This window comes from Myxine glutinosa, unplaced genomic scaffold (genome assembly GCF_964187855.1).
Source record: "Myxine glutinosa unplaced genomic scaffold, kmMyxGlut1.1 SCAFFOLD_1996, whole genome shotgun sequence".
In the NCBI taxonomy this organism is placed as follows: domain Eukaryota; kingdom Metazoa; phylum Chordata; class Myxini; order Myxiniformes; family Myxinidae; genus Myxine; species Myxine glutinosa.
Window position 1 is genome coordinate 34,231 of NW_027618091.1, and position 21,553 is coordinate 55,783.

Here is a 21,553-nt window from a genome sequence, read left to right on the forward strand (position 1 = left end):
GGACACCAACCCCTTGTTACAATAGAGAGAGGACGCCAACCCCTTGTTACAATAGAGAGAGAGAGGACACCAACCCCTTGTTACAATGCAGCGGACACCAACCCCTTGTTACAATGCAGAGGACACCAACCCCTTGTTACAATGCAGAGAGGACATCAACCCCTTGTTGCAATGCAGAGGGGACACCAACCCCTTGTTACAATGCAGAGAGGACATCAACCCCTTGTTGCAATGCAGAGAGGACACCAACCCCTTGTTACAATGCAGAGAGGACACCAACCCCTTGCTACAATGCAGAGAGGACACCAACCCCTTGCTACAATGCAGAGAGGACATCAACCCCTTGTTGCAATGCAGAGAGGACACCAACCCCTTGCTACAATGCAGAGAGGACACCAACCCCTTGTTGCAATGCAGAGAGGACACCACCCCCTTGTTAGCATTGGGAGAGTCCATCAACCCTTTGTTGGAATAGACAGAAAGGACACCAACCCCTTGTTACAATGCAGAGAGGACATCAATCCCTTGTTGCAATGCAGAGAGGACACCAACCACTTGTTACAATGCAGAGAGGACACCAACCCCTTGTTGCAATGCTGAAAGGACACCAACCCCTTGTTGCAATGCTGAAAGGACACCAACCCCTTGTTACAATGCAGAGAGGACACCAACCCCTTGTTATTCAATGCAGAGAGGACACCAACCCCTTGTTACAATGCAGAGAGGACACCAACCCCTTTGTAGCATTGGGAGAGTACATCAACCCTTTGTTGGAATAGACAGAGAGGACACCAACCCCTTGTTAGAATGGAGAGAGGACACCAACCCCTTGTTGGAATACAGAGGGGACACCAACCCCTTGTTATAATAGAGAGAGGACACCAACCCCTTGGTAGAATAGAGAGGACACCAACCCCTTGTTACAATAGAGAGAAGACACCAACCCCTTGTTACAATGCAGAGGACATCAACTGCTTGTTGCGATGCAGAGAGGACATCAACCCCTTGTTACAATGCAGAGGACCCCAACCCCTTGTTGCTCTTTTTATTACACGCTTTTATTTAACTTCATCTGAACTTTGTTTGTCCCGTTTCAAATCTTTGAGGCGTTCGTTTTCTCGGTTCCATATGTCCTCGAGAGCTGAAATTTGGCCCACGGTCTTCTGTTTTCTGGTACATTTTCATCTATCAAAATTTAACAATAAAAAAACGTTTAAAACTTTAAAAAATAAATAAGTGTGTAGCCCTAAAACATGTTTTCGTTTCCTTGTTATATACAATGTAGATGTTTCCGTCATCATATTGTCAGGTTCACTATGTTAACAAATATAATTTCGTTCAAAATTTTGGGATTAGCAAACCTGTACATTTTTGGAATCGTCAGAGCATGGAGAATCTGAAAATCAATGTTGGCATTTGCACAGACACCTGCATGGCCGCCATTTTGGATTTTGAAAATGGCCGCCATAAAATACATATTTTGCGCGATCTCGGCTTCTAGTCAACCTAGAGACTTAATTAAATATGCTAATCCTATGTTTTCTGGGTCAAGGAATCCAATAAAGGCCTCAAAATAGTGCTCAGGATTATAGAAAAGCAACAAACAAAGGTAATTGAAAACCATTGTCTTTATATTTGTGATATAACTGTATTACATAATAGATGATATTGCAAGTCCTTTGAAGTTATAGGTTGTTATAGGAAGTTATAGGTAGTATCAGATTGAACTATAAGTCCTATACACAGGATCTACGAGGTCTATACTGTTCAGGAATATGCTTTTACAGATCTTCATCACTGTCCTGTGTCATTTTCGCAAAGGTGTCTACGCAAATGTAAACATTAATTTTTGGATTCCTCATGCTCTGAATATTCCAAAAATGTATAGTTTTGCTAATCTCCAAAAAATTTGAACGAAAAAAACATCGTGAACCTGACTAAGACTAATATATCAGGTGTCGTTCTTGATATTGCTGGATTACCTGGTTAACGCTGCAGTGTGACTGTTTTCCCCAAACCCCAAAAGCTTATTTGTTTGTTGTCCTTTGTATCCGAAGAAGGCCGTTCACATGAAACGTGGGAACCTCCTGATGATAGTTACAGTGCAGAAGCTGCTATCCTATGTTATATGACAATATTTTGTGTGTACACTCTCTGCACAAATCCCACAGTTTTTGGTTACCTGAATAGAAAACACAAACCTTGAATATTTTTTCTGAACCATAACATCACTTTTAAGAGACTATCTGCATAGACTGATCACGTGGTAGGTGGCCAGTAAAACGTGTGAAAAGAAATCCTGCTGGAGATGGTGGTTTTCTTCCCCAGTAGTGCTGAACCAAAGTGAAAACTCGACAACCGACTCATATCTCCCTATTAACCTGGCTTGGTTGTGTCATGGTTGGAGGGTGTCCTTTGAGTTTACGAGGTCAGTGGTTCAAACTCCAGACGGAGTCGTAACACAGGCTTAAACTAGAGTTCATAGATCACCTAACCCAGCTGCCAGAGATATAACAGACTTAGACTATATGGTATTCATCGAATACTTGCCCTGCGCAGTCATGTTAGTACGAGCCAACTTGTTTTTGAAGGATATTTTTTTCTTTGATCCAATATGGCTGCCAGACCACGTGAGCGATGACATCATCAATTTATATTCTCTAATATAATTGTGCAGATCATGATCAATCAATTTCAAACTGATCAGACTAAGCGTTGTCCCTGTCAGGACACCCTATCGAACCCCTTGTCGCACGCAGGACTCCCTGGGAAAGGTGATCCGGAAGCCAAGACTGACCGACAAGCTCCTGGGGAGACCTCCATTCCGATTCCTACACGACGTTTTTACCGAGGTACGGCTCCGTAGGTTTGGGTAACAATCGATCTCCACCCTGCAGGGCTATAACCTATAACCTCCCTCCAAATGTTCAAAACACCTGTTATTGCCTCTAAAATCTCCATTTCCCCTTTCTGCAGGTCATTCGGACAACCGGCTTTATGAAGGGTCTTTAGCGAAACGGAGATGATCTCGGACAATGTGAAAGTGCATTTGAGCTTCCCACTGGTGTTTCATCGGGATGTTGGGGAAGCTCCAGTTATCATACGGTAACTGGCAAATGGGTTTTCACTTTGATACATTTTTTTCTCTTGGCCCTGTCGAATTATGACGTCATCATTAACAACACTAATTTCCCATGCGGAGTTCTTTACAATGAGCCACGTTTCAATTTTTTCCATCGAGCAGTGTCAGAGATATAGAGGTGTAACGTTTTTCCGAGATGGCGTCCGTACCGCGTGACCTATGACGTCATAATTATTAATAAATTCTGCATTAAGAGGTGCTCATATGGTAACATTTCGTGTCAATCGGACCAACGGTTGCAGAGAAAATGTATTTTAAAAACTAGTGAAATACCCGTGCTACGCACGGGTGGGAGGCCAGCAGCAAACAGGCAATGCAGATACGGCGAATGCTAAAGCATGAAACCAATAAATACCACATTCCTGTAGCACCCTCAGTCGCACGTCAGACATGGACAGCAAGTTCGTGAAGGACTTCCATGAAAAACGTACCTGTTCGTAAACAAACGGGTACGTTCATGTATAGAAACATCGATCGTGGGTCCGTGGCGAATCTGCATATGGCAATCCGCGAAGTTCACGTTTCGAAAGTAGAAACCATCACGGCATGTCGTCATTTACTTGAACTCGATATCACTTTTTTCATTCCAAACAACATAACTCCAATCACAAATTAATCACAAAATAAAGTTTTAACAACATTGTTAATGTTTCCTTCATTGTAAAAACTACCCAAGTCAACAGTTAAAAGGATTTTGAGCCGATAGGTGTTATGGCCTTTGCAAGATCGATGGAGACAGCGATCTGTTAGCTTATACATCACCCAAATAGCTATGTGCAATTCTCTCATGTAGAGATTAAACCCACGTCGTTTGAACTTTGGCCGGGGTCATTATTTACTTTTAATGATGTTTATATACAAATCAAAAAGAATATAATTGGTTTTGGGTCGTCCTTTCTGCATATCTCGTGGAATTGTGAGTTGGAGAGACGACCGTGATGGCGGGGAGGGGGTTGGCATCCTCTCAAGCAGGGATTCAACCCATGTCCTTATAAAAGGTCTTTGCCCGAGGTCACCGAGTCCGATCGGTGCAGCAATCGTGCAGCCGTTTGTGCAGCACCCAGGGAAATAACGTTATGCGGGAGTCCAAACCTGAAAATGCTGGAGGCCAAAGCTGAAATTGGAAAAACAATATAGCCTATTTTACTCCAGGAGATCCCAGGATTCCCCACCCAAAATATCGTTGCGATCGGTTCAGCAGTTTTTACCTTCGGACGGATGGACGGACGGATGGGCAGACAGACAGACAGACAGACATTCGGTGAATTATAGTAAGATGCAGACACAACCGAATGCCTAACCTCGCTTTTCGCTTCATGAGTGCAGGGTAACTAGAACACCTTACCCCTTAGCTAGTCATAACACAGGCTTAAATAGAGAAATAGGGGTCGGTGGTGCTGCATTGCAAAGCACCACATATTTCGAGGGGGTGACTTTGCAAGGTGTTCCAGGACATATAAATAGGTTCACCTGCTTTTGTAACATGTAGCAAGGACATCTTGACCATCCTTTGGAATTGGGGTTTCGATGCTTCTCCCTGAAAGTGGATCACTACGTTAATCAATGATTGGCAGGTTTGGGTGCAACCTTCGTCCATGCGCTGGGTTCACATGGCAACGGAAGCTAAACAATAAGAGAGATTAATTAATGAAAGTATACAGACAACCGGTCGGGAAATGTGCACGACTAAACTTTGTAGGGGCACAAGCATCATTTGCTCGTGAAGTCGAGGGTATTTCCCTGAACTCGAGCGAGACTTGATATGGGAGTACGAACGAACGTCTCCCTTTTAGTAATACTAATAGCGCTGCGGCCTTTTCCGGCCGCCATAGCGGCGCGTCATCGGTACCAGGGCAACGTAAGTCGCGGCGCGCTGCATTCTGGGATGCGGCCTTCACGGATCTGCTGTCCCGTGTTACAGTTACAGCATAAGTATCTGCAAACTTTATTTGTACACTCGAGCAAGTCTATATCGACTTCAGCGACGTTAACGTGTGATTAGCGACGAATTGGGACATCAGAAACAACCTTTTTCCCGGACATCTCTGAAGCAGATCCAGGTCTCTGCAATCTTCTCGGACGTCTCATCCATGTGCGAACATCCCGGGAAGGTAAATTGGATTCGCAGTCATTTATAGATTGGCTACTTCGTTTTGTGACGTATTCAAGGTGTGGGCTTACTGGAGGAGACCTTGAGTTGTCCCGGAGTCATGGACGGCAGTGTCATCCGCCGGACGCAGGACACCCTGGGAAAGGTGATCCGGAAGCCAAGACTGACGGACAAGCTCCTGGGGAGACCTCCATTCGGATTCCTACACGACGTTTTCACCGAGGTACGGCTCTGTAGCTTTGGGCAACAATCGATCTCCACCCTGCAGGGCTATAAGTATAACCTATAACCTCCCTCCAAATGTTCAAAACACCTGTTATTGCCTCTAAAATCTCAATTTCCCCTTTCTGCAGGTCATTCGGACAACCGGCTTTATGAAGGGTCTTTATAGCGAAACGGAGATGATCTCTGACAATGTGAAGGTGCGTTTGAGTTTCCCACTGGTGTTTCATCGGGATGTTGGGGAAGCTCTAGTTATCATACGGTAACTGGAAAATGGGTTTTCACTTTGATACATTTTTTTCTCTCGTGGCCATGACGTCATCACATGGACCATCGTTAACAGGTTTTCAATGATCCTTTAGCAATCGCTTGTTTATTGCCCTTAGTCTTAACCCATGAAGTGCTGGATTTACTGGTTAGCAACCCAAAAATGCAATTTTGTCATTGGCTTTTCTCCGCCAATTACAATCATATTCCCATATAATGACCATATTTGGTAGGACCACTATCGTGGCCGGTCGACCTGCGCTTGTCGGCCACTATTGTGGCTGATCAACCTGTGCATGTTAGCCACTAACGTGGCCGGTCGACCTATGCGTGTTAGCCACTGACGTGGCTGTTCGACCTATGCGTGTTAGCCACTGACGTGGCTGGTCAACCTGTGCATGTTAGCCACTGACGTGGCTGTTCGACCTATGCGTGTTAGCCACTGACGTGGCCGGTCAACCTGTGCATGTTAGCCACTGACGTGGCTGTTCGACCTATGCGTGTTAGCCACTGACGTGGCCGGTCAACCTGTGCATGTTAGCCACTGACGTGGCTGTTCGACCTATGCGTGTTAGCCACTGACGTGGCTGGTCAACCTGTGCATGTTAGCCACTAACGTGGCCGGTCGACCTATGCGTGTTAGCCACTGACGTGGCTGTTCGACCTATGCGTGTTAGCCACTGACGTGGCTGGTCAACCTGTGCATGTTAGCCACTGACGTGGCTGTTCGACCTATGCGTGTTAGCCACTGACGTGGCTGGTCAACCTGTGCATGTTAGCCACTGACGTGGCTGTTCGACCTATGCGTGTTAGCCACTGACGTGGCTGGTCGACCTATGCGTGTTAGCCACTGACGTGGCTGGTCAGCCTGTGCATGTTAGCCACTGACGTGGCTGGTCGACCTATGCGTGTCGGCCACTATTGTGGCTGATCAATCTGTGCGTGTTAGCCACTAACGTGGCTTGTCGACCTATGTGTGTCGGCCACTATTGTGGCTGATCAATCTGTGCGTGTTAGCCACTAACGTGGCTTGTCGACCTATGAGTGTCGGCCACTATTGTGGCTGATCAACCTGTACGTGTTAGCCACTAACGTGGCCGGTTGACCTATGTGTGTTGGCCACTATTGTGGCTGGTCAACCTGTGCGTGTTAGCCACTAACGTGGCCGGTCGACCTGCGCATGTCGGCCACTATTGTGGCTGATCAACCTGTGCGTGTTAGCCACTAACGTGGCCGGTCGACCTGCGCTTGTCGGCCACTATTGTGGCTGATCAACCTGTGCATGTTAGCCACTGACGTGGCCGGTCGACCTGCGCTTGTCGGCCACTATTGTGGCTGATCAACCTGTGTGTGTTAGCCACTAACGTGGCCAGTCGACCTATGCGTGTCGGCCACTATTGTGGCTGGTCAACCTGTGCGTGTTAGCCACTGACGTGACTGGTCAACCTGTGCGTGTTAGCCACTAACATGGTGGTCGACCTATGCGTGTCGGCCACTATTGTGGCTGGTCAACCTGTGCGTGTTACCCACTAACATGGTGGTCGACCTATGCGTGTTCGCCACTATTGTGGCTGATCAACCTATGCGTGTTAGCCACTGACGTGACTTGTCGACCTATGCGTGTCGGCCACTATTGTGGCTGATCAACCTGTGCGTGTTAGCCACTAACGTGGCGGTCGACCTATGCGTGTTGGCCACTATTGTGGCTGATCAACCTGTGTGTGTTAGCCACTAACGTGGCCAGTCGACCTATGCGTGTTAGCCACTATTGTGGCTGGTCAACCTGTGCGTGTCGGCCACTATTGTGGCTGATCGACCTATGCGTGTCGCCAACTATTGTGGCTGGTCAACCTGTGCGTGTCGGCCACTATTGTGGCCAGTCAAAGATGGTAGAAAAGAACATGGTCTTGGATTGGGGACGATTTGAGATGGTGGTGAACAGCTGTATTGAAGACCTAAAGGGACGAATGATGTCAAAGAGGAACTTGATATCGCAGGTGGGTGAGCAGTGATTCTGGATTTAGGTAGATTCACCAGAAGGGGGTAAATGTTGGAACGTGTGTGCCCTGCAAAAACCTGGGGAGAGGGCAGGGGAAGGGGGACAATGATGACAAAGCACTGAAAGATAAGAGGGTGCAAGATCAGAAAGGAGGTGGTAGAAGACAGAGATGCCACTGACATGTCTGCAATTGCAAAGTGATGACCCATAAACTCAGCTTCATCATGGGAAAAAATGACTTCAATGATGTGACATCCCTTTGGAGGAGTCACCATTTGTGGTGTTATTGGGATCCTGGTCATCTACCAGGAAGGGCTCTAATTGGGCAGTATATTGAACCTGAGGAAATTGGAACTTTATTACAGTACTGTCACACAAAAGGATTTTCTCTATAAGATGAAATCTGATTATTAGCATGGTGGACGGTAGAAGAGGTCGTGGATGTCCCTTTGTGTAGAAGAGGCCATGGATGTGCATGAGTGAGCACACTGTGTGAGGAGGACAAGACAAGACTGGGCAACAGACACAAGGAGACGACTCCACAATCGGGAGAACAAAGAGATGAATTAACGTGGGTGGGCTACCAGCCTGGACTTTGGAAAAGTGAGCATGTGAGGTTTTCTTGAGGAACACCTGCATGAGCTGCTTGACTTGAGCGTGGGGTAACATGTTAATGCATCGGAGGTAACATGTTAATGTTTTAATTTTATTTTAGTGATTTACAGCTCATGGAGGTACTCTACTTGTGCACACATCATATTCAGGCCCATTCATTTTTTGTCCCCCGTCGCACCGCGAAGCGAAAGGGGGACTATGGTTTTCCCCTGCGTGCGGGCGTGCGTGCGTGCATACGTGCGTGCGTGCGTGCGTAAGCGAAGGACCGAATTCTAATTTGGTGTGTAGGTGCAACCCACATCAAAATCCAAGATGGCCGCCGCCATGTATGTCTGAAACTTGTGAGCGGAATATCTTGAAAAATAAGCGAAGTACCAACTTCTGATCTGGTGTGTGGGTGTATCTAGGCATAAGGGAGAACGCTATTGAAAATTGGGTCGCCACGTCAAAATCCAACATGGCCGCCTTGTCTTCCACTTTGTCAACTCACATCACTTCACCGACGGGGGACCTAGGTGTAATTCATTCTATATGCAGCCAGTGACTAGTGGTTTGCATAATTGCTGAAGGCGCGGCAATGCTGCTGATTGGGTGCCCCCTTTAGGTTTGGGCAGGAATTTGGAATTTGTTAAAGGTGCTGGTGATAGCTGACCTACTCTTCGCGAAGGACACCATGGGATCTTTGACGTCCACCAACGAATGCTCCCAGACGAAACACCCAGTTTAATATCCATCCGAGGGACGGCACTCACATTGATGAATCACCCTGCTTGTGAAACACCAGGAAGACAGCTCATAGCTGGGTTGGGATTCAAACTCAGGCTAGACAGCTCTGAGGCAAGTGTGCATACTTTTATGCCATCCTGTAAGCCCGTGCAGGACAATCACAGTAGGAGACATCGTTTACAGTGCCTTCAGAAAGTATTCACACCCCTTGACTTTTTCATATTTTGTTGTTGCAGCCTGCATTTAAAAAGGATTAAATTGAGATTTTTTTTTTCACTGATCTACACAATACCCCATAATGTCACAGTGGAATGTCTTTATATAAATTTGTACAAAATAATTAAAAATGAAAACCTTAAATGCCTTGAGTCAATCTGAAATGCCAATTCAATCCCTGTGCAATGACACTCCAAATTGAGCTCAGGTGCATCCAATTTCCTTTGATCATCCTTGAGATGTCTCTACAACTTAATTGGAGTCCATCTGTGGCCAATTCAATTGATTAGACATGATTTATAAAGAAACACACCTTTCTATATAAGGTCCCACAGTTTACGGTGCATGTCAGAGCAGAAACTCGACCATGAAGTTCAAGCAACTGTCCATAGACCTCCGAGTTAGAAATGTGAGGAGGCATAGATCTGGGGAAGGGTATAAAACAATTTCTAGAGTGTGGAAAGTTACCAAGAGCAGATTGATCTCCATCATTAGGAAATGGAGAGAATATGGAACTACCCAGACTCTTCCTAGAGCTGGCCGTCTGACCAAACTGAGCAACCGGGCAAGGAGGATCTTGGCCAGGGAGGGCACCAAGAACCCAATGACCATTCTGACAGAACTACAGAGTTCTTTGGCAGAGATGGGAGAACCGCCCGGAAGGCCAACAGTCTCTGCAGCACTTCACAAATCTAGGCTTTATGGGAGAGTGGTCAGACGGAAGACACACCTAGAAAAAGGCTAATGACAGCACGCCTGGAGTTTGCAAAAGGGCATGTGAAAGACTCTGAGAGCAGGAGGCAAAATATTCCGTGGTCTGATGAGATAAAAACTGAACTCTTTGGCCTGAATGCAAAGCACTATGTCTGGTGGAAACATAGCACACACTCACCCACCTAACACCATCCTTACCATGAAGCATGGTGGTGGCAGCATCATGCTATGGGGATGCTTTTCAGTGGCAGTGACTGGAAGACTTGTAAGGATAGAGGGAACAATGAATGGAGCCATATATAGGCAAATCTTTGAGGAGAACTTACTTCAGAGTGCAAAAGGCCTTAGACTGCGGCAAAGATTTATGTTCCAATAGGACAAAGACCCCAAGCATACAACAAAAGCAACACTGTATGGATTCAGAACAAGAACATGAGGTTCTTGAGTAGCCTAGCCAAAGCTCAGATTTGAATCCCATTGAGAATCTGTGGAAAGACTTGAAGATTGCTGTTCACCGATGCTCCCCATCCAACTTGACAGAGCTTGAGCAAATCTGCAAGGAAGAATGGGAGAAACTCCCCAAATCCAGATGTGCAAAGTTGATACAGACATACCCAAGAAGACTCAAAGTTGTAATCGCTGCCAAAGACGTTTCTACGAAATATTGACTCAGGGAGTTGAATACTTATGTAAATGAGATATTTTTGTATTTTCATTTTTAATTATTTTGTAAAAAATATCCACTTTGACATTATGGGGTATTATGCGCAGATTCGTTGCAAAAAATCTCTATTTCATCAATTTTAAAATCAGGCTGTAACACAACAAAATGTGAAAAAAGTCAAAGGGTCTGAATACTTTCTGAAGGCACTGTCGATGAAGCATGTACTACAAAGACATTTGTAGACAATTGACATATTAACACAAGGGGATTTTAACACAGGTCTTCAGCACCATGAGTTATGTGCTCAGATGGGAGTGCTAAACAGTCTATCCCTGGGTGTCGGAATAGCCAAACAAAATTAAAACCTTGAGCATTTGGTGTACAAAGAGCCAATCATAAAATTTAAACACACAATTAACAAAGCATAGATCTGGGGTGTAATTTGCAGAAGTGTAATTCTGAAAAAAAAAAAAAAAGTTTCAATTCTACTTCCATTGCCTTTTTGTCCCCCGTCGCTCAGCGGAGCGAAAGGGGACTATGGCTTTCCCCTCCGTCCGTGTGTCTGTTAGTCCGTCCGTCCATCCGTCTGTGCGTGCGTGCGTGCGGGCGTGCGTGTGTGCGTGCGGCATGCGTGCGTGCGGGCGTGCGTGCGTAAGCGAAGGACCGCATTCGAATTTGGTGTGTGGGTGCAACCCACGTCAAAATCCAAGATGGCCGCCGCCATGTATGTCTGATGCCATGTATGTCTGAACCTTGTAACCTGCATATCTTGAAAAATAAGCGAAGTACCAACTTCTAATCTGGTGTGTGGGTGTATCTAGGCATAAGGAAGAACGCTATTGAAAATTGGGTCGCCACGTCAAAATCCAAGATGGCCACCACCATATATATGTTTGAAGCTTGTGAGCGAAATATCTTGAAAAATAAGCGAAGTACCAACTTCTAATCTGGTGTGTGGGTGTATCTAGGCACAAGGAAGGACGCTGTTTAAAATTGGGTCGCCACGTCAAAATCCAAGATGGCCGCCGCCATGTATGTCTGATGCCATGTACGTCTGAACCTTGTGAGATGAATGTCATGAAACATAAGCGAAGTACCAACTTCTAATTTGGTGTGTGGGTGTATCTCGGCATAAGGAAGAACGCTTTTGAAAATTGGGTCGCCACGTCAAAATCCAAGATGGCCGCCACCATATATATGTCAACCTTGTGAGCGTAATATCTCGAAAAATAAGCGAAGTACCAACTTCTAATCTGGTGTGTGGCTGTATCTGGGCACAAGGAAGAACGCTGTTTAAAATTGGGTCGCCACGTCAAAATCCAAGATGGCCGCCGCCATGTATGTCTGAACCTTGTGAGATGAATATCTTGAAAAATAAGCGAAGTACCAACTTCTAATTTGGTGTGTGGGTGTATCTCGGCATAAGGAAGAACGCTTTTGAAAATTGGGTCGCCACGTCAAAATCCAAGATGGCCGCCACCATATATATGTCTGAACCTTGTGAGCGTAATATCTTGAAAAATAAGCAAAGTACCAACTTCTAATCTGGTGTTTAGGTGTATCTAGGCATAAGGAAGAACGCTATTGAAAATTGGGTCGCCACTTCAAAATCCAAGATGGCCGCCGCCATGTATGTCTGAACCTTGTGAGCGGAATATCTTGAAAAATAAGCGAAGTACCAACTTCTAATCTGGTGTGTGGGTGTATCTAGGCATAAGGAAGAACGCTATTGAAAATTTAAATCGAAAGATTGAAAATCCAAGATGGCCGCCTCCATGTACGTCTGAACCTTGTGAGCGAAATATCATATCATAGCATGTTTTCTGTGTCTTCCACTTTGTCAACTCACATCACTTCACCGACGGGGGACCTAGGCGTAACGCTTGTTGTACATTGAATTAAGTGTTAGGCCTGTTTATTTGATTTTCGTGTGTGTATTTGCAACGATAAACTTTGAGGCTCCGCGAGCTACATTGGGATCGCAGAAGAGCCAGATAAACCATAGGTTGCCGACCCCTGGTCTAACCCATTGCTCTGCCAGTTTGAATCTCCTTTTTTGACTGTTAGAATATGCTATGTTATGATCTTGACCTCATACCTATAATTTGTGTTTATCACACCATCTGAATTTGAATATCAGTTCAAAGGATCAATCTTCCGACTTCAATAAACTATCTGCGGAAAGGGCTGGTTGGCCTTTTTCCACTGACAAAGGTCGTGACCTGTTTTCGTGCATTGAATAAAGTCCGATTCAAGTGTTTTTTGCATGGGCTTCCATTTTTCTCCAGGAGAGAGAAGCAAAAGTGGCTTTCCTACAAAAAGCTATCGACATGCTGGCGATTGTAACAGGAGAGCCATCGTCGGCACGACCCTCACGGATTGTCGCTGGCCTGGAGGTGGAAAAAACCAATGAACTCCTACAAGGCATTGCGTCTTGCTGCCTCAACAAGGTGGTGTGAGAAATGTTGTCTTTTTCATTTATATGTTCATTACGTGTTCTTTTACAGGAATCTCAAGGACGTCAGTATAAAATAGTCGAATCAAAGCAGCATATGGTAATCAAAGCTGGGATAAATCTTCGAATAATGAATGGAAATGTGTGTCCGTTCATCAGTCAGTTAGTGTGTGTGCGTGTGTGTGTGTGTGTCTCCTCTATAACTCCAAAACCATGAAACCTAGCGGCCCCAATCTTTGCATGGTACTTCTTGAACTCCGAGGGAGTGCATGAATGGAAACTGGGTGTTTGGGTGTGTTAAGGCACCTGTTTTGAAGAAAATTAACGGCTTTATTTAATTGAAAGAAAAACAGGCTTTAGCCTTGGTCAGTCCGCTATCCCTCGCAGGGGTCTTGTGCTTTTACAGCCGACTCCAAAATTCCTTGCCTTGGAACAGGCTGCAACAATTTCCACATGATTAAGTGCTCAAATTAATTTTTTCACTTTCCTCACTCACAACATCGAATGTCTCATCTTCATACCTACGAATCGTTCTATACATTGCTTTTGTAGGTGCTATAGTTTTCAAATTAGGAGCTTCGAGTGACTTAATGTGATGTGATTTTCCGCGATCACCTCTCATGGACTAATGAAAGTATATAATTGAAATATGCTTTCACATTTGAGGATTGCATCTTCTGGACTAAATATCTGTCGAAATCTGGAGTGAAATCTGCAAAAAAAAAGAGAAACAGTGATTATTATAACCATGAAGGAACTGCGCTCCAACGCGAGTCGAAAGAATTGACGCGACCAAAGACGGAATTCGTCCTAGTTGCTTTATTGAAACAAAACAGCTCAGGTATTCTGACCAGCCCGTTTTTCGGGCAGCAATATATATACACATTTATGTCGGGAAGTTTGCCCGGCAAAAGCTATACCGGGCATGCCCGGGTGTCAAGGGCGAGCCTTGGAAAGGCGAGTCTGGACCTGCCCGGGCGTGTTTGGCTGCGGCCTGGCAAGTCGAGGCTGGGCGTGCCCGGGCGCTCTGGACGAGCCCTGGAAAGGCGATAGCGGGCATGCCCGGACGCTCTGGGCGAGCCCTGGAAAGGCGATAGCGGGCATGCCCGGACGCTCTGGGCGAGCCCTGAAAAGGCGATAGCGGGCATGCCCGGACGCTCTGGGCGAGCCCTGGAAAGGCGAGAGCGGGCATGCCCGGGAAAGACGAGACCGGGCGTGCCCGGGAGGTTCGGGCGTGCCCGGGAACAGTGAGTCCGGGCATGCCCGGGAGAGGCGCGTCTGGCCGTGTTCTGGCCGGTGCAAGGCGATTGTGTGCATCCAGCGGTAACCGCTACAACCAGGTGTATTTATGTAAGCAAGGCTGTCATCCCTCATTCTACACTGTCGTCTTAATTCATACCTCCATAGGATAGGGGGTCACTCCATTGGAACATGTGATACTTGTGATTAATATTTGAAGTCTTTCATGAAAAAAACCTGTCCTTTTGATGGTGTTTTGTATGTATACTCTCAGCGGTATGCTGTCAGTGTGTCCAGGGTACATTTATGTGAGCAAGGCTGGCACCCTTCAGCCTTCATTCTGCATTGCCGTCTTAAGTCTCCCCTCCATTTTAATCTTAATTCTCGTCCTCTCTTCCCTCCCCTTCCCTCCCTCTCCCTCTCTCTCTTTCCTCCAACCCTCCTCTCTCTCTCTCTTTCCTCCAACCCTCCTCTTTCTCTCTCTTTCCTCCAACCCTCCTCTCTCTCTCTCTTTCCTCCAACCCTCCTCTCTCTCACTTCTTCCCCCCACCCTCTCTCTATATTTCTCCCACCTCTCTCTCTCACTCCCACATCTTTACTGTCCCCCTCTCTGGGAGGGGAACTGGGAGTCCAGAGGGGGGGGGGGGGGTAAAGGGGGTGGAGGTGAGAGGATGGTAAGAGGGAGGGGTTGGAAGAGGGTGGATAAGGAGTGGGATCTTCCTCTTCTTCCTCCTCATCTCCCTCCCCCCCCCCCCCCCCCATTCTCTCCCTCCAGGCACCAACTGATTCCTCCCTTCTCTCTCTCCTCTCCCTCTCTCTTCTTTCCCCCTCTCTCTCTCCCTCCCACACCTCTCTCGCTCCCACCTCTTTCTCTCCCCCACCCTCTCTGGGAGGGGATGTCCAGAGGGAGGGGTGTGTTGTGGGATGAGGAGGGAGGGATGTGAAGGGGTGGGGGTTTGGAGGGAAGGGGTGGGCATGGGGTGGAGGGAGCAGGAGACAGGGTGGGATTAGGAGAGATTACGCGTTTTCCGACAATACTGAGTACCATTCCTTGTCTATATATAATGGAGAGAAAGTATGTTGTATGTTTCATCTAAGCCTGGGAGAGGATTTGACCGAGGAAGCTGAAACTTTCAGAGATTAATGAGGGCACCCTGAAGTTGCACCTGTGCAAATTTAGTTTGATTCCATCAAGTTAAAAATATATATATTTCACCCATCTTGCAATTTTCTTCCTTGGTGTGGGAAGGGGGGTGGGGGGAGTTGGAATTGTCTACTCTATATATAAATCACGATGCATTATGTTTGCACATAAGTAGTATGCATGCTTTTGCTTCATGTATGTAAACTCGGGTTATTTTTATTTTATTTTTGGGAGCGATTGAGGCAGTGGTCTGTTGCCTATACACTACCAAAATAAAGGGATGCGTCAGAGGGGAGAACAAGAGCGCCCGTAGTGTTGCATGTGTGGAACAAGAGCGCCCGTAGTGTGGGTTCTGCGCTAGTCATAATAATATAAATGATGGTTTGGCCCACCAAACCTGTCCAGCCAATGGTTTGCAACTTATGGTTGGTTGTACTTTATGTTTTTTAAACACTGAGCATCGAGAAAGGAAGCTGCATGTACTATTTTTAAGTCTTTCGTGTGATTCGGCTGGGATTCAAACCACCGACCTCCCAGTCTCAGAGCGGATGCATCTAGCGATTAAACCACTGAGTCTGGTTAAATCTTGTGGGATCTTAACCTTGTGGGCCTGGTGCTCAGATCGAATCACTGTACATACCAATCTAAGTGTTCTTATTTTGGAAACCATTTTAATCTTTCCTCAATTGTGAAATTTCATTTCGTTATGTAATTGCTATCTACCTTCTCTGTAATGGGCCTGGATAGGTTTGTGCTCTTACTGTCTAAAGAATTGTGTCTGTGATATGTTTACCCAATCCAACTGCACACAATTTGTTAAATTTTTTTTTTTTTTTTTTGTATACAGAGTCGAGGCTCGTGAAAGAGCTAACATTTATCAAACAAACAAATCAAACAAACAAGCAAACAAAGTATATAAAAAGGGGAGCGGTCGACAAGATGGGGAGAGAAGGGGAGGAAGCACACAAACACAACATTTGAGAGCAGGGACATCGGGAGATGTGTGGGAGGGAGAGGGCCTGGGGGGGGGGGGGGGGCAGGATAGGTATAAAACGCAAGGACACCAAGGACTTCCAGGAAAGAAGTCGGCACCTCAAAAAGTGGATTTGGGGTGAAATTAGCAGGGGTAGAAAAGATCAAGGTTTTGGATTGGGGAAGATAAGAGATGGTGGTGAACAGCTGTTTTAAAGACCTGGAGGAAGGAGTGGGATTGAAGAGATTGAGGGAGTTTGTTCCAGAGGCGGGAGAAAAGAGGAATGAAGGAGTGAAGGTGAGCAGAGAGTCTTGATTTTGGCAGTTTAACCATAAGAGGGTTGCAGGCAGATCTTGTGTGACCTGTAGGAATATTTGGGGGACAGAGCCCAGAGAGAGCTGGGGGAGCAAGGCCGGAGAGGAGTCGGTAGAAGACGGAAAGACCACCAACCTGCCTGCGGTGAGTAAGTGAAAGGCCCTCGGAGATAGCGTCATCGTGGGAGATTCCAATGATTCTGAATGCTTTGGTTTCAACAGCGTGAAGACGAGCTAGGTGTGAGGCAGGAGCACCAGCCCAGAGGGGAGAGCAGTACTCCATTGAGCTGCGGATGAAAGCCTTGTATGTGGTGAGGAGCTCAGGTGTGCCAAGGAAGGACTTCGCACGACGGAGGATGCCCAGTCGGCGACTGGCTTTGGAGGCCAGCTTGGAAATGTGGTTTTCCCAGGAAAGATCATGGCAGATAGTGAGACCCAAAAGCTTGAGTGACAGAACTTCTTGGAGAGGATTATTCAGAAAGTAGATGGGAGGGTTGTCCAGTCGGTCTTTTCGGAGAGACATCGTAAGAGTGTGAGATTTGTCAGGATTGAAAGACATGTTCCACTTGTTTGCTCAGTCTGTGATTTTGTCCAGGTCTGCAGAGAGTGAGGAGGCTGCAGACTGCCGATCTGAGGGATGAGGAATGGAGCGGCAGAGAGTGGAGTCATCAGCAAAGAGATAGAGAGGATTTTCAAGAGAGTCAGAGAGATCATTGATGAAGACCAGAAAAAGCACAGGGCCCAGAACACTGCCTTGGGGAACTCCAGCCTGAACAGGAAGAGGAGATGAGAGAAATCCATTCAGGGCCACACGTTGACTACGACTCGAGAGGAAGTCCGCCAGCCATGCGTGGAGATTTCCATGGATACCAAAGGAGGAGGGTTTGGTGAGCAGAGCGGGGTGCCAGACCGTATCGAAGGCACGTGATATGTCGAGGGAGACAGCTCTAATTTCCTGTTTGGCATTGAGGACCTCCATCCATTGTTGAGACAGCAGAAGCAGCATGCCCAGAGTAGAGTGACCTGGTCTGAAACCAAATTGATGATCAGAGATCAAGCCATTGGAGAAGAGGAAAGATTTCATATCCGAAGCAATGATGGATTCCATGACTTTGCTGATAATTGGGAGAAGGTTGATTGGTCTGTTGTTGCTAGGATCTGTTTTTGCACCTTTTTTGTGCAAAGCGGTGACGTTGGCTGATTTCCAAGCAGATGGCAGTTGACCTTGAGCAAAAGAGAGGGTGAAGAGAACAGAGAGAGGGAGTGAAAGAGCAGAAGAACAGGATTTTAGGACCCGTGGTCTGATGCCGTCAGGTCCAGTTGCAGAATCAGAGTCGAGGGTTGACAGAAACTTTTCCACCTTGTCAGGAGGAAAGGACACGGAGTCCAGGATCAGCTGGGTACGACTGGGTACGGTGGGTACAGAGAGGGATGGGTTTGGGACACGAGATTTAGAGGCAAACACAGAGTTGAGGCATTCAGCTTTTTTACGTGCGGAGTCAGCTGTGTAGCCGTTTGAGGTAAGGGAAGGGATGGAGGGGGAACAAACACCAGAAACAGATTTGACCAGATGCCACCAGGATTTGGAAGAGGGAGACAGATAAGAGAGTTCGGTCTTGACAATGGAGAGATATTGTTTCCTGGCTCTCCTGAGGGTGGACACACACTTGTTTCGGGCTTTGTGAAAGGAAATGAGATTTCCTTCCGTTGGATTTGCTTTCCAGGAGACAAAGGCAAGTTGTTTCTGGGCAACAGCCTCACCACAAGATTCCGTGTACCATGGATGGGAGGAAGGGTATGACAACTGAAGACGAGATGGGATAAATCTGTGCATGAGAGAGAGCAATTTACTTTGGAAGAATTCCCAGGATGAGTTGATGTCAGAGGTGGTAGAGATGGGAGACCAGTCCAGATGATTGATGGCTGCTTCAAGACCGTGCCAGTTGGCCTGAGTGAAATGCCAGACTCGTCGACGCTGAGCAGGCTCCCTGAGAATGGTCAGAGAGATGTCCACTTTAACAAGCACATGATCAGATGAGCCGATTGGAGCAGAAGAAGAGCAGCAGACATTTTAAGGGAAGTTAGTCATAACCAAGTCCAGAAGAGAAGATGCTCCATTGACTGAGATCCGGGTCGAGAAATTGACAGATTGTGTCAGTCCCAGTGAGTCGCAGAAGTCCTTTGCTGAGGAGCCATGGCTGGTGAGAGAGCTACCCACACCCAGCCAACTGGCATGGTGACAATTGAAATCACCACATATGAGGAAGAGAGAGTTGGGATGAGTAGATAGAAGTTGGTCCATATTATCAGACAGCGAGATGTAGATGGAGTCATCACTGTTTTGTGGACGGTACAACACACATATGAACAAGAGGTGGGAGCGAAGGGGAAGCCGTAGCCAGAGGTATTCCTGGGCGTGAGGTGGAGAGAGGGCAGTGCAGGGCGAGTGAGGAAGAGAGTTTTTGATAAAGATAGTAACCCCACCTCCAGGACGAGGCTCACTTCTATCATACCGGAGGAGGGAGTAACCCGGGAGAGATACTAAGGAATCAGAGACATCATGAAGGAGGAAAGTTTCTGTTAAGCAGATCACGTCTGGTTTGTCAGAAGCAACCTGTATGGAGAGATCAGTTAAGTTTGAACGAAGGCCCCGGATGTTTGAGGTCCATACCGTTAATGAAGAGGAAGGGGGAGCATCGGATACAGAACAGCGGGGAGGAGGGGAAGGGTAAGATGTGGAAGAGGTGGAAGAGGTAGGGATAGCTGTTGAAGGTGTGTCAGAGATTTCAGAATAGCTCGCAGAAAGGGAAGGATGGGGCGGACAAAAGGTTTGATGGTGATTGGGTGAGGCACAATGAGGTGTTATTTGAGGAGGGGGAAGAGCAAGGCAGAAGGTTGGGGGAGATGGAGGTGAGAGTTGGAAGGGGGAAGAAGTGGGGAGAACGCTTTGAGGAGGGGGAATGAGAGGGGGAAAATTGAGAAGAAATGAGGGTGGGGAGATTTGAAGGGGAGGGGCGAGGGGGGAGCTTAGGAGGGAAGGGACAAGGGGAGGGATTTGAAAGGGATGGGATATGGGGGAGATTTAGAGGTGACGGGTGAGGGGGGAGTCTAGGAGGGAAGGGGCGAGGGGGAGTCTTGGAGGGGTGTGGGGGGAGTTTAGGAGGGAAGGGGCAAGGGGGGAGATTTGAAAGGGATGGGTGATGGGTAGGATTTGGAGGGGAGGGGCAAGGGGGAAGATTTGAAAGGGAGGGGTGATGGGGAAGATTTGGAGGGGAGGGGTGATGGGGAAGATTTGGAGGGGAGGGGTTATGGGGAAGATTTGGAGGGGAGGGGTGAGATTGGATTTTAGAAAGTGTACGATTAATGGGAAACGAACATTTATTGCAAAATGAGTTACTTGTGACCTTCGAGTCAAAAATACGTTTAAGGACGCTGGAGGGAGGATGGAGTGCAGGAGAGTTTAGGGAATGTAGAAAAGAGGCACTGTAAGAGATGGATTTTTTTTTTGGGATGAATAGATTTGGTGAGCAAGTCGAAAGCAGCCTTTTAAAGAAGAAGAAAAAAAAGGTGTTATCATATACCACGGAATACAGAACTTGAGGGGAAAGTGTCAACATTTTAAAGTTTAACAGTGAAAACTATCTGGGGAAATGGGGGAGAAACACGTGGTCGAAGAACGAACGAACGAATAAGAACGAATAAACGAATGAGAACAACAAATAAGAACAGAGAAGGAAATGTTTTTTTTTTTTTTTTTTTTTTTTTGAGATTTTAAACAACGAAGTAGGCTATGGGATGAAAAGACTGGGAAAACAGAGAACGAAAGTTATTGGAGCACAAACGACGGACTGCTGAGAGAAAAACAAAGCCTCAAGTTTGGACACTGTACAAGGCCTCAAAAGACACGACACGAATTAACACGATTTTCTATACAGGTATGAAAGATTTGCACCGAAAATCTTCCTCAGGACACACGATACGTACAACACCATAAAATAAATACAGTTATAACGAAAATACAAATGGGAACAATAACTTAATTTCGATGGAGAGCGTGGAGAGCTGCGAATAAACGAAACCTCGCCAGCAAGACCGGAAGTCGGAAGTCGGAATTTGGTGTTTAATCCTCATTAAAATATTTACCATTACCATGATGAGGTTGATCTGTGATTTATTTTCGCTTTTAGGTCTCAAGTGATGACGCCGTGCGCAGTGTGCTGTCCGGAGAAAAATCTGCCGTGCAAGGCAGGGTTCCACCAGGCTCCAGGGTTCCACCAGGCTCCAGGGTTCCACCAGGCTCCAGGGTTCAAGAACGGAAGGCTCGCTCAGTGGGGCTCAAGCTGAACGTATGGGTTCTTCTGTGCTTTGTGTTAGAATGTTTTCATTTGTATCTAGTTAATGTGTCTGTGCAGTGTATCATCGGCTGATTCCAAGAACTTTAATTGAGTCACTAGATCATTGTGATACACTGGGTTTGTTTTCCGAGGGAGTACAATCCGACTATAAACTGTCGCCCTAGCACTTTGCAGGTAAAGCGTTGCATTAACAATGCAAGCCAACCGTTTCATTGCTTGCACTCGATTGTGGAGATGATTTTGAAGAATAGCAAATCTTTAAGATGTCACCATGAACAAATTATTTAGCTATTAGAGGATGTCTTTTCCACTTTGAAGCTCATCTGCCTGATTTTGAGTTGATTATATCAAAAGTCATCAGTTGTACGATATCATCTAAAGACCTTCTCTGTTGTGCT

At 46.5% G+C, this 21,553-nt stretch overlaps 1 protein-coding gene across 1 annotated transcript in view; it reads left to right on the forward strand.

Annotated features, from left to right (window-relative positions):
- Positions 1-1,683: 1,683 nt before the first annotated feature.
- Positions 1,684-21,553, forward strand: part of LOC137429953 (uncharacterized) — a 45,363-nt gene continuing 25,493 nt past the window's right edge. Inside the window, exons 1-6 of the mRNA XM_078769290.1 lie at positions 1,684-2,852; positions 2,977-3,105; positions 5,312-5,475; positions 5,606-5,674; positions 12,964-13,125; positions 20,988-21,146. Coding sequence (XP_078625416.1) covers positions 3,078-3,105; positions 5,312-5,475; positions 5,606-5,674; positions 12,964-13,125; positions 20,988-21,146 — 582 coding nt within the window. The 5' untranslated portion in view covers positions 1,684-2,852; positions 2,977-3,077. The remainder of the gene's footprint in view (positions 2,853-2,976; positions 3,106-5,311; positions 5,476-5,605; positions 5,675-12,963; positions 13,126-20,987; positions 21,147-21,553) is intronic.